The sequence below is a fragment of the Hordeum vulgare genome, chromosome 7H (genome assembly GCF_904849725.1).
Source record: "Hordeum vulgare subsp. vulgare chromosome 7H, MorexV3_pseudomolecules_assembly, whole genome shotgun sequence".
Classification (NCBI taxonomy): domain Eukaryota; kingdom Viridiplantae; phylum Streptophyta; class Magnoliopsida; order Poales; family Poaceae; genus Hordeum; species Hordeum vulgare.
The window spans coordinates 531,895,608-531,908,049 of record NC_058524.1 but is presented as its reverse complement, the minus strand read 5'-3'; the positions used below and the strand labels follow the sequence as shown (position 1 = coordinate 531,908,049).

At 43.8% G+C, this 12,442-nt stretch overlaps 1 protein-coding gene across 1 annotated transcript; it reads right to left on the bottom strand.

Moving 5' to 3' along the window:
- Nucleotides 1-232: 232 nt before the first annotated feature.
- LOC123409223 lies at nucleotides 233-6,571 on the bottom strand. The gene is made up of 6 exons (XM_045102184.1): nucleotides 6,507-6,571; nucleotides 5,651-5,738; nucleotides 4,341-4,343; nucleotides 911-935; nucleotides 377-827; nucleotides 233-272 (listed from the first exon to the last, which is right to left on the bottom strand). The coding sequence occupies exons 1-6, from the start codon at nucleotides 6,569-6,571 to the stop codon at nucleotides 233-235; spliced, it is 672 nt and encodes a 223-aa protein (XP_044958119.1).
- Between the last annotated feature and the right edge of the window lie 5,871 nt (nucleotides 6,572-12,442).

The window sequence follows — 12,442 nt, the reverse complement described above, 5'->3', positions numbered from 1 at the left end:
TACCTTTCCTCACGCGTAGCCACCTTTAATCGTAGGGTCTCATCATGATCTACGATCTAATGTGACTTGAGATCCCCAGCCGGCCTGGGCACGTCCGCCTCGTCCCTAGCCGGCTGGCTTGGCCTAGGCAGCCAAGGAGAGGTAGTCGTCTTGCCTCTAGCCGGCAGGTGGTGCCTGGCCGGCCAGAGAGTTGGCCGTCTCGCCCCCTAGCCGGTAGGTGTCGCCTAGCCGATCAGGGGACTTGGGCCTTGTAGAATTGTTCTTGGTCATTCCTGTTGGTCCGAAGATAAAGGAGCAGGCTCATTGAGCCTACCCCGGGGTTATCCCCCCGACAATCCTTGAATGACATGGAAATATCATGATATTTCTTTTCAACATATGATGGGAAGCATATAAATGCAGATCGCTCCAAGGTTTAGCACCATCCACGATCACCATGTCCAGTATGTCTCCAATATCCTTTCTTGTTGTATCCACTCCTAGATTCCCCTTTCTCTTCTCCTTTGCACCAAAGAGGTCAACCAAACACACAAGTGCATCAGTTTTAACACTTTCATTTGACCGTTTCTCGTTCATCCTAGGACTTGGCGAATAAGAACATGGAATCTTCTTCCCGCTCATGGCATGCTTCATGAGAGGGGTATCTTCGGCATCTTGACTTTCACAACCTGAATCATCATCCATGCTGAAGCGAGATAAACCACTTTGATATGAGGGGATCGACATCCTGGCATGCTCATTTGTGACGCAACAAGCATCAAACACCTCTCTCATTTTTTCCTCCTCTGCTAGTGGAGCATATCGGAACTTGGAAACCACCAAATTTGCTTGCAATTAAATATCAGAACACAAGGTTAAGTAATGAAAGAAGAATTATACTTATTATTTGAATAACTGACATGGCAACAACATACCTTTATCTCCAACACCCACCACTGATACATCCCAAACGTATCTATAATTTATGCTTGCTCCATGATCTTTTGGGTGACACTGTTATATGTTTTGCTACACTTTCATACCTTTTTACACATATTTGGACTAACCTACTAACTCAGTGCACCCAGTGCCAGTTTCTGTCTGCTGATGTCTTTTTTGCAGGGACTTTTACCCAAATTTACCGACTTCGAAAAATCCCGAGAAAAATATAAAAAAATCAGAGTGACGGAAGCTTCCAGAGCACCAAAGATGGGCCAGAGGAGAGCCAGGGGATGCCCAGGCGGCCTCCCTGCGCGGCCTGGCCCCTAGCCGCGCCCTTAGGTCACCTGGGTGGGCCCCACCTCTTCTGACGCCTTCCTTTGGCCTATATTTACCCCTTCGATCGGAAACCCTTACAGCATATCCAAAATCACGAATTTCTCCATTGTTCCGCAGCCACAACACTTCCGAGATCGGGAGCGTCAGGAGACCTCTTCCCGGCACCCCGCCGGAGGGAGGATTGACCTCCGGGAGCTTCTCCACCGCATGGACGCTTCCCGTATGTGTCGTGAGTAGTCCTCCAAGGACCATGAGTCCATGACCAGTAGCTATGTGATGTATTGTCTCTAATCTCGTGCTTCAATGATTAGCCCTTGTGAGCTGCCCTACATGATCAAGGCATCCATGTAATTTTCCTGCTATTGCTATGCTCGGTTTGGTGGGATCCGATGGATTATGAGATTATGTTCAGATTGTCATGAGTTATATATTTGATTATCCTTTTATATTATGTTCTTTAGTGGTTCATGCAAGTTCTCCGTTGCTTTTTATTGCTTTGGCCGAGTAGTAGATTGTAACTCCAAGAGGGAGCGTTATGCATGATTGTGGGTTCATGCCCCCTGATGTCTAGCTTGAGTGACAGAAACATGAGACTAGGGGATGTGTTGTTGCCACCAGGGAGAAAACAACGGTGCTTGTGACCGCGGTTGCAAGTATTGTTTACCTTACGCAAAGTTCGTTAATGCAGTTGTCCGTTGCTTTGAGTTTACACTTTGGGTGGGGCTCGCGACTTAATACCAGCAAGATGTTCTGGATAGATATCTCAAGGTGGATGATTAGTAAGTAGATGCTGATGAATAAACGGTCTACTTGTCTTGGCGTACTGCCCATTTCTATTGAGCGTGTAACTTTCAAGTAGCATAATTAGCATTGCGGTGCGTTTATAATTCTGTCAATTGTCGAGCTGTAATTTGTTTACCCATGCATAGTTGTTTATCGTATTTTCGGAGAGAGACATCACTAGTGAACATCATGTGACTCAGGTCCATATTACCACCATTGCATATACCTCCACCATTTACTTCTTTCATTTACTTTACCGTTGTAATCACTATCACTATTCCTCCTTGTGTTTTGATCCTTTGCAAACTACAAGGCCGGAGAGATTGACAACCTCTCTGTACTCGTTGGGAGCAAAGTTATTTGTTGTGTGTGAAGGTCCATGTCTTCAGCTAGCGCCAGAGAAGCGTACACCTACTTGTTGATCCTCGGAGTCCTTCCTGGTTCGATAAACTATACAGTCCCCGTGTAAGGGAAATCTGCTGCTGACTACATCTCCACTTTCCACTTGGGGTCACCAACGAGGGGCGAGAAGTATATCCATCAACTCGTCATCACCTGCCGGAGGAGGGAACAATCACAGAGGGACTCTTTATCAACTTTGTTTCCCTCATGATGATGTGTGAATAGTTCACCATAGACCTACGGGTCCGTAGTTAGTACCTAGATGGCTATCTCTCTCTCTTTTGGTCTTCAATACAATGATCATCACATCCTTGCTTTGATCCATATGATTTAATACTTGTGTATGGTGCGTTTGTTAGGATCCGATGAATTGTGGGTTTATGTTTAGATTATTCATGAAAAATACTTGAGTCACCTCTGATTATTATGTTTCTTATTTGCATGATCATCATAGCTTCGTAAATCTCTCTGATACCAAGTAGCTTGATAATTCTTCATGTGAGAGGGGTGCATTGTAGTGGGTTCAACCTGACAGGTTTCTATATCCCAATGACAGGAGGGGACAATATACATATTTGTGTTGTTGCTACTCAGGATAAAACAATGGGTTTTATTTGTATTGATTGATTTTACTTTGTCTACAACATGCCATCGTTCTCCAAGCATTACTCAACTTGTCAAAAACTTAATACGTAGAGAGGCAAGCATATAAGCGCTCTTCAAGTGGAGTAATAGTAGTAGGTGCAGGCAGGAGTGGGCCTATTTTCTTATGGACGTGATGGATATATACACATCATCATTGTCGTGAACATCGTATAACTATACGATTTTCTGTAAATTGCCTAATAGTAATTTGTTTACCCGCCATATGTTGCTTTCATGAGAAATGCCACTAGGGAACACCATGGCCCGTGGGTCTATTCACTTATATGTTCTCAACATTTATCTTTACCTTGTTGTTCTTATTTGTATTTTTTTTGCAATTTACAATTGTCTAGACACCTCATTTGCTTGCAAATAACGAGATAAAGGGTATTGACAACCCACTTGCATGTGTTGGCTGCAAGTTGGTTGCTCTTTTGTGTGTATCCACTGAACACGATTGAGGATTGATATTACTATTGGTTCTATAAACCTTGGTTTCCTAACTGAGGGAAATACTTACCAGTATTTTGCTGCAATTACCCGTTCCTCTTCACGGAAAACCCAACGCAGATCAGAAGCATCGGGAAGGAGTTATGGCGCCGTTGTCAGGGAATATCATCACCAACTATCAAGTAACTTCACACAACACTTGTTCTTATTTTTATTTGCTGTTATATTTAGTTTTCTTCATAAAAAAATATCTTTGCTTGTCACTAGTTTACTCCTTTGCTTGTTTTGCTTGTCACGTTTGCTTCAAAAGTTGCTACCATGTCTCAGTTTGAAATTAGTGGTACCTCCGCCTTTAGTGAGGAAGCAAATTTTGATGAAGTTGCTAAAGAAAAAATCGATAATCTTGTGGATGATGATTCTTCTAACGTAGAACCTATTATGCAAACAAAGAAATTCCGCATAGGTAGTGGTGATATTATTGGAAAGAGTGTGATTCAATATTTTTTCACTTGTACGGGATCACTATCCTTGATAGGAGGTTCTATTATTGCTAGAACTATAAGTTATGTGGATGATATATCTTTGCTTACAGTACAATTGAAAAGACAATTTGTGCACATGCATCCTTTCATACAATGGTTGTTTCTAGAATTCTCTAATATTCATGAAGCTTCTACCAAACGTCTAGCCACTGTATTTCTTGTTCAAGAGGGGGGGCCAGGGGATGCCCAGGCGACCTCCCGGCGTAGCCTGGACCCTGGCCGTGCCCACATGCCGCCTGGGTGGGCCCCACCTCTTGTGACGCCCTCCTTTGGCCTATATTTACTCCTCCGAGAGGAAACCCTTCCATCACATCCAGAATCACGAATTTCTCCATCTTTTTGCAGCCGCAGTGCTTCCGAGATCGGGAGCGTCAGGAGACCTCTTCCCGGCACCCTGCCGGAGGGAGGATTGACCTCTGGGAGCTTCTCCACCGCCATGCACGCTTCCCGGACGTGCCGTGAGTAGTCCTCTTTAGACCATGAGTCCATGACCAGTAGCTATGTGATGTCTTCTCTCCAATCTTGTGCTTCAACGATCAGCCCTTGTGAGTTGCCCTACATGATCAAGGCATCTATGTAATTTTCCTGCTATTGCTATGCTCGGTTTGTTGGGATCCGATGGATTATGAGATTATGTTCCGATTGTTATGAGTTATATATTTGATTATCCTTTTATATTATGTTCTTTAGTGATTCATGCATGTTCTCCGTTGCTTTGTATTGCTTTGGCCGAGTAGTAGATTGTAACTCCAAGAGGGAGCGTTATGCATGATTGTGGGTTCATGCCCCCTGATGTCTAGATTGAGTGACAAAAACATGAGACTAGGGGATGTGTTGTTGCCACCAGGGAGAAAACAATGGTGCTTGTGACCAAAGTTGCAAGGATTGTTTACCTTACACATAGTTCGTTAATGCAGTTGTCTGTTGCTTTGAGTTTACACTTTGGGTGGGGCTCGCAACTTAATACCAGTGAGATGTTCTGGATAGATATCTCAAAGTGGATGATTAGTAAGTAGATGCTGATGAATAAACGGTCAACTTGTCTTGGCGTACTACCCATTACTATCGAGCCTCTAACTTTCGAGTAGCAGAATTAGCATCGCGATGCGTTTATAATTCTGTCAATTGCCCAGCTATAATTTGTTTACCCAAGCATAGTTTTTTATCGTCTTTTGGGAGAGAGACATCACTAGTGAACATCATGTGACTCCGGTCCATATCACCACCATTGCTTACACCTCCATCATTTACTGCTTTCATTTACTTTTCCGTTGCAATCACCATCACTATTCTCGCTTATGTTTTGATCCTTTGCAAACTACAAGGTCGGAGAGATTGATGACCTGTCTGTACTCGTTGGGAGCAAAGTTATTTGTGTGTGTGAAGGTCCACGTCTTTTGCTTGCACGAGGGCAGAGACACCTACTTGTTGATCCTCGAAGTCCTCCTGGTTTGATAAACCTTACAGTCTTCGTGTAAGGGAAAACTTGTTGCTGACTACATCTCTACCTTTCACTTGGGGTAACCAACGAGGGGTGAGAAGTATATTCATCAACTCATCATCAACCACACATTCAAAGCTACAATGGTCTTCGTATATTCATCTTTACCAATGCGAGATGCTTTTTGAGTCAATGTCTTCCACACACCATAGTCTGATCTACATATATCCCATCTATTTTTCAGTTGGTCGAATGAATAATTTCTCCCGGAGCACTCATTAAACTTTCTACCCAAATTAGCTTTTTCTATGCTCGTCAAAGTGGTGCTTCCATGGTTACTATCTCACACCTCCTCTATACACGCATCCATAAAAATGTTTGCACCACACTGTCCCACATTGCCTTAGGTGGCTTTGATTTTCTAGACTTTCTCCATCTAAAACGTTTATCAGTTAGCACATAACAGTAGTAGAAAAGTAGAAATCACAATACAAAAAATAATTTAACAAATTATCTAGTAGCATTGAGCATTTAGAGAAACAAAAATTTAACATACTTACACCATTCATCCATCCGTCTACAAATAAACTAAGATCATCCACTCATGTACAAAGAATAAAAAAACCATTTGCATCCATCTATTAATCCACTCTTCCATGTTCATAGAAGAAACAAATCATCTACATCCATCTATCCATCCACTCTTCCATATACACAAAAGAAGAAAAATCATCTACATCCATCTATCCATCAACTCTTTCATGTATAGAAAAGAAACAAATCATCAACACCCACTCTTCCATGTACAAAGAAGAACTAGAAGAGAGAGGGTCATCAGGCAACGCTCCAAGGAGAGCAACGACTGGCTAGATGGGCTCGTCGGGGCGGCGATGGACGGCAGCGATCGGCGGGAAGGACGGTCGGAGCAGAGGACGATAGAGGTCGGCGAGGAGGATGGTCGGAGTTGGCCGGGCGGAGGACCTCACGGGGCGGCAAGATGAAGGTCGGAGGAGACGGCGCGAAGGACTGTTTCAACTGGTGGGATGGGCATATCGGGCCCGTGCTCGCCCGCTCCCTTAAGGCTCCGGGGAGGCCACCGGTCGTCGAGGGAGGGGGGAGGTGGGGCCAGGAATGCCAGCGCGGCTGAAGAAACCCTCAAGTGAGGGGGAATCGAGCAATGAAATGGGAGTGCATGGTCGATGTGTTTTTGGGCTCGTTCGGTCGGGCTGTGTGTGGAGGGCATCTTGCTCGTGATTTCGTTCTAAAATAGGGATAAAGTCTCAAAATACAAACATTTTTTTGAGGGAGCTCCATAATCGCCCGAGGCCCTGTTTGTTTGTTTACAGGGACTAGACTAAAAAAAGTCCCTTTTAGTCCCTATGTAACCAAACAGGAGGGACTTTTCCTTAAGGGACTAGAAAAAGACTCAACTCGAGGGTCTTTTTTCTTTAGTCCCTTGGAACTAAACACCCCCCGAATCAACCCTTAACGAGGCGGACGGGGCTTGCCTGCTCCGAGCTCTCTTAATTAAAATAGGCCGCTCCGGACTTTTCCTCCGGCCAACATAATTAACGTAACAAACCACAAATTTGGAGGGGAAATAATTAATAGTGCTCGTCAAAACATTGACGATGATCTTTTCATGTACACAGCTATCCCAAACAAGCCAAACTACAAGCCTTCTTCATCAATTCTATCTACAAACACAGATCCAACGAAGGAGATAGGAGGAACTTGATGGATTCTTCACCAAATCTTATCGGAACCAATAATAAATCAGATTCCCCAAATGTAAGCTATCTTGTTTTCACCGTGTTCTTCCCTTTCCCTGATCAAATTGTCTCCTCGCAATCCTGTAATGCAACGGATCTATGACTATAAGGTTTTTGTGATTGTCTTCACTCGTCCCACAAAGAAAATAAAACTTGATAGCGAAAGTGATATTCTTACTCACAGTGTCCAATATCGAGTTAACAATATATCTTGCATAGATCACAAAGTGATCACAGAAGGTATGGACTAGTTGTAACTTGTTCTGGTCATATGAGTTTTTAGATGGGACTAAGAAAATTACTTCAACTAATAGGAGTCCGTGCTGAAGATAAAAGAGAGGAGAAATTCAATTATAGTAGGCTTGAGACACGATGTGGTTGTGATGCCCGTATGAACATAAGTCTTACAAATGGGATTTATTATGTCTACGAATTTAAAGAAGCCCATAACCATAGTCTTGCTACTGGAAACATGTCGCAATACTTAAGATCACACACAAAAGTAACTGAAGCTCAACTAGCCAATGCCGAGGTCGCAAAGTCAGTGGGCATTTCAAATAAAGTAACTAATGATCTAATGATGAAAGAAGCATGTGGACCTGAAAACCTTGGCTTTATAAGTACAAACATGAAAAATCGTTTGTACTCGAAGAGAACACTAAAAGCAAAGGTGGGTGACACAAGAGGAGTGTTAGAATATATGGAGAAGAAGGTTTGAGAAGATGTCAATTTTTTATTCAATTCAAGTTGATGAGGGTGATTTGATAACTTTGATAACTGATATATTTTGGACGGACTCCAAAATGGATGCATGTAAGTATATTAGTTGATTGGCATGCACAGTTTAATCAAGTGAGAGCAAAAGCACGGTTCTTGCCGAAAAGCATAGATGTGTGCATCTCACCTACCTCACAAGTAGCATTTGTTGACAAATTAGAAGAACATCAGCCATCAACTTGAATAATTAGATGGCGTACCTTGTATGACGGCAAGTCTTCAGTCGTGTTATTGTACGTGCTGGAGAAGCTCAATAGCTGGGAAGCGACGAACGCGACAAACTGGGTTACAGGGCGATGAAGGTCACCGTCTAGGAGGGACGGCGCCTAGCTCGCCGACGAGCGCCGCACCGAGCGACGGAGGCTGCGGCCTCAGGAACGGCGCATCTGCCTACGAGCGCGGGGCCAAGGGAGGAGCGATGGCGCGTAGTTCATCGACGAGCGCCGCGCCGGGCGACGGAGGCTACGGCCTCAGGAACGACACACATCTCGCTTACGAGGAGGGGCGTCGTGGCCGCAGGGGCAGCGTGGAATTCGTCGACGAGCGCCGCTGGGAGGACCACGACCATGTAGAAGCTATTGGTTTGGCTGTGGAGAAAGTGAGTGGATAAGAGAGGAGACGAAACGAGCGACTGGTCTTTTCGTGGGTTTGGTTAAGCAGACGGGGCAGACGGTTTTGTTTAATTACTAGGTTTTTAAGTGAAAAGGAGGCAACAACGGAGGGTCATTGGATTAGCGTGGATCACGGATGGGAGCAGTCTCGGGGAGCAGGCAAGCCCCGTCCGTAGTGCATCCCGCACAACTTCGCTCTCACACACGTGAACAACACATGCTGTCGATTATGTTTGGTGTGACATTGAAAAGTTATACTTATCATGTCATAGTTTACTTGGATGTGTATACTGTAACGCCCAAGATGTGGTCCTATCCTTTTTTGGTGCGAGGGCCTCGAGAGGGATATGAACGCATCTCGTTGTTTCGTAAGAATGGATATCGTTACAAGTACATGTAATGAAAAGATGAGCATAAGGAGTTGGCTTACCCTCGCCGCAAGCTACATCAGAGTCACATCAGTACAATACATACAATCATCATGAAGAAGAGCAGGGTCCGTCTACGGATGAAAACAAACGATAAAAGAACGACGTCCATGACTGGCACTCTCTGGCAATAGCTAGACGAATGCTGATGACAACAAACCTTCCCCTGCAACGGCACCCGAAGAATGCTGCTAGCACTCCCTAGCAACGAAACTAGAAGAATGTTGTTGATGGGCCACCAGCGTGTGGGTTCAGAGCAGTTTTCGAGGGTAGAGTATTCGACCCAAATTTGTTGATTCGCCAAACAGGAGGTGAGAGAATACTCTCGAGTACTAGCGGTTGAATATGTCAGATTCAACCACACCTAAAAGATTAGTATCTGCAAGCAAAGTAGTAGCAGCAAAGTAGCGAGTAATGGCAGTGGCAAGGAACAACAGTAGTGACAGCAGTAGCAAGTAGCAATAGGAGCAAGCGACAGTAGTAGCAACAGTAGCAGCAGCAGCAACAGGACAAGTAACAGCAGCAGCAACAATAGTAACAACAGTAGCAACAGTAGTAACAACAGGAGTAGGACAAACTCATAGGCAATGGGTCGGTGATTTGTTTGGATGATATTCGTCATGCAACAGTTATAACATGGAGAGATATGTGGCTAGCTCCCGTTCATCAATGTGATGTAGGCATGCATTCGGCATGTCGTCGTACGTGTGAGTAACAGCAACAGTAGTAACAGCAGGAGTAGGAATATGGAAAACACGCTTCTGGTTAAATATCAAGCGGTATAGGAGGGATCCGTGATCTCTCTCATGGAACTAGTAGCGTGTTAGAGCGACATGATCAAGGTAGGTTGTACGGAGAGGAGGGTCTTCTGGACGGATGGATACTCCAAGAAAATTTGCTAAGCGTGTAGCATAAACTCCACCAAAGAAATCCCCCTCACTGGCATTTTTATTCAGCCTCCTTTCTATTATAGCTCCCATACTGAAGCTCCTGTCACCTGTTACTGCGCTCTTAAGGATACTGAGGTCAGAAGCGCATAGGTGACAATGTGCACCCTTGCCGTTAATGCACCTACCTATAAAGAGGGCAAGGTAGTGCAAGGCAGGGAAATGGATGCTTCCTATGGTGGCTTGCGTGATATCTCTGGTTTCTCCAACAGTTATACTGGAGACAAAGTCTCTGACCGAAGACTTAGGCCCTGTTTGGAACCATAATAGATTATAATAATCTGGATTATGAACATAGATTATATAATCTGGTTTATAAAAATAATCCAGATGGGCATGTTTGGAGGCCAGATTATATAAACTGTAAACCATCTTTTAAATTGTACAATGACATATTTGCTCTCAGTTTACAAGGAAAAATAGGAAAGTGGCGGTTGCACTGCGTAATTCTCTTGAAGTTTACAAGGATAACACGTCATTTGTAATCCATAATCTCATTTTAGCTGGGGTAGAGGTGTTTATGAGATTATAATAATCTGGACATCTAGTTTATAAAATCTACAATATAAACTGTCCTGTTTGGAAATACAATAGATTATAAAAACCAGATTATATAATCTAGGTGGTTCCAAACAGGGCCTTAGAAGGATCATTAATACTACCCCTATCTGGTATCTTGCAAATCCTATTGAAATCCTCCAAATCCACGGTATAGGATTTATCGTACATATCAAACAGTTTGGATGAGTCACGGCCAACTGAAAATTTAAATCTACGCATGAAAGAGGCAGTGAGCATAGCATACTGTTCACATTTATCTGAGAGGAATTCTTCTAACCCGGCATTGCGGATAAGTGTATCAAACTCATCCTTGAAACCGACTTCGATCATGAACTCATCGGAAGGCCATTCACATGGTTGTACCGGTGCGTACCTTAGTTGAAAAGGTCCGGGCTCCCGAAAAGAGAGATGAGGACCCTTCTTACTTGAGGAACCACCATGAAACTTCCTCCTGAACATTATTTCCTTTTGCTGAAATTTTTGAAGTTCAAGAGAAAAGTGAATGAAGACCCACCACACCTTGTAGCAACTACTCCTACTAGTGCCTAGAGACCGTATCACGCACTAAAACTACTTGGGACCAGCTAAAATCAACATTTCTAGCTCAAGAACAGGGTCACCAAGGTAGCAAGAATTCGTGAAGGATAAAGCACTAGAGCAAAAACTAATTGGACCAATGGAGGAGTCACTTACCAAGGAGTAATTTCCCCAAAATGGTTCGGAGAATGGTGCCTTGAGCAAGGAGATCGAAAATCACAACCAAATGAGCAAGAACACTGGTTGAGCTGCGAAACAATTTTTTCTGGAGGTGGAAGAAGAGGCTCGGAGTTGGAATGAGTGGAGGGGTGCCTGTGGGCCCCACAAGCTTGCACTCCGCCACCAGGGGGGTAGGTGGAGGTGGCAGGGCTTGTGGCCCACTGGTCTGGCCCCCAGGCCAGCTCTCAGGCCCAGTAATTTTCAAAAATTCTAGAAGAAATCATACTCAATTTTCAGGACCATCGGAGAACTTTTATTTTCGAGGTATTTTTCTCCGGGACGCTAAAACAGAATACAGGAAAAACTAAACTAATTCTATCATTTTTTCTAAGCAAAAGAAAATGAAAGCTTAAAACAAAGGTATGTGACTCTTTGATTCATCTGTTTCATGGTCATCGAAAGAAATCCGTCAATGGGATTGATCAAGTCCTCATGACAAAACCTTCTCGAATCGCAAGAGAGAACGGAGAATTTTCTAATAGCCACTAAGTCACCTCGATGGGGATATGTATCTCCCCAACAAGCAAATCATACTTCATCTTGACACGAGGAATAGGACATTCAAAGCTCCCAATGAGAACCGATGAAGTCTTTTCGATAGCATTGATGCAATGTACTTGATATCGTTTCTTCAGAAAGTGCACGGTGTGCTCACTACCGTTGACATGGAAAGTTACATTGCCTTTGTTGCAATCTATAACAGCCCCTGCAGTGTTTAAAAAGGGTCTTCCGAGGATGATAGCCATGCCATCATCCTCGGGAATATCCAAGATAACAAAGTCTGTTAAGATAGTGGTGTTAGCAACCACAATAGGCACATCCTCGCAAATGCCGATAGGGAAAGTAGTTGATTTGTCGGCCATTTGCAGAGAAATTTTAGTGGGTGTCAACTTATCCAATTCAAGTCTACAATAAAGAGAGAGCGGCATAACACTAACACCCGCTCCAAGGTCACATAAGGCAGTTCTTACGTAGTTTCCTTTAATAGAGCAAGGTATAGTGGGCACTCCGGGATCACCAAGTTTCTTCGGAGTTCCACCTTTAAAAGTGTAGTTGGCAAGCATGGTGGA

Bases quoted from the DNA above. Each gene is read 5' to 3' on its own strand.
- LOC123409223 (XM_045102184.1), bottom strand. From the start codon at position 6,571: ATGCCCATCCCACCAGTTGAAACAGTCCTTCGCGCCGTCTCCTCCGAC. The intron at 5,739-6,506 runs GTGAGGTCCTCC...GGATATATGTAG, and splicing joins GACCTTCATCTTGCCGCCCC to ATCAGACTATGGTGTGTGGA. The intron at 273-376 runs GTTGAAAAGAAA...TCGGACCAACAG, and splicing joins TTATATGCTTCCCATCATAT to GAATGACCAAGAACAATTCT.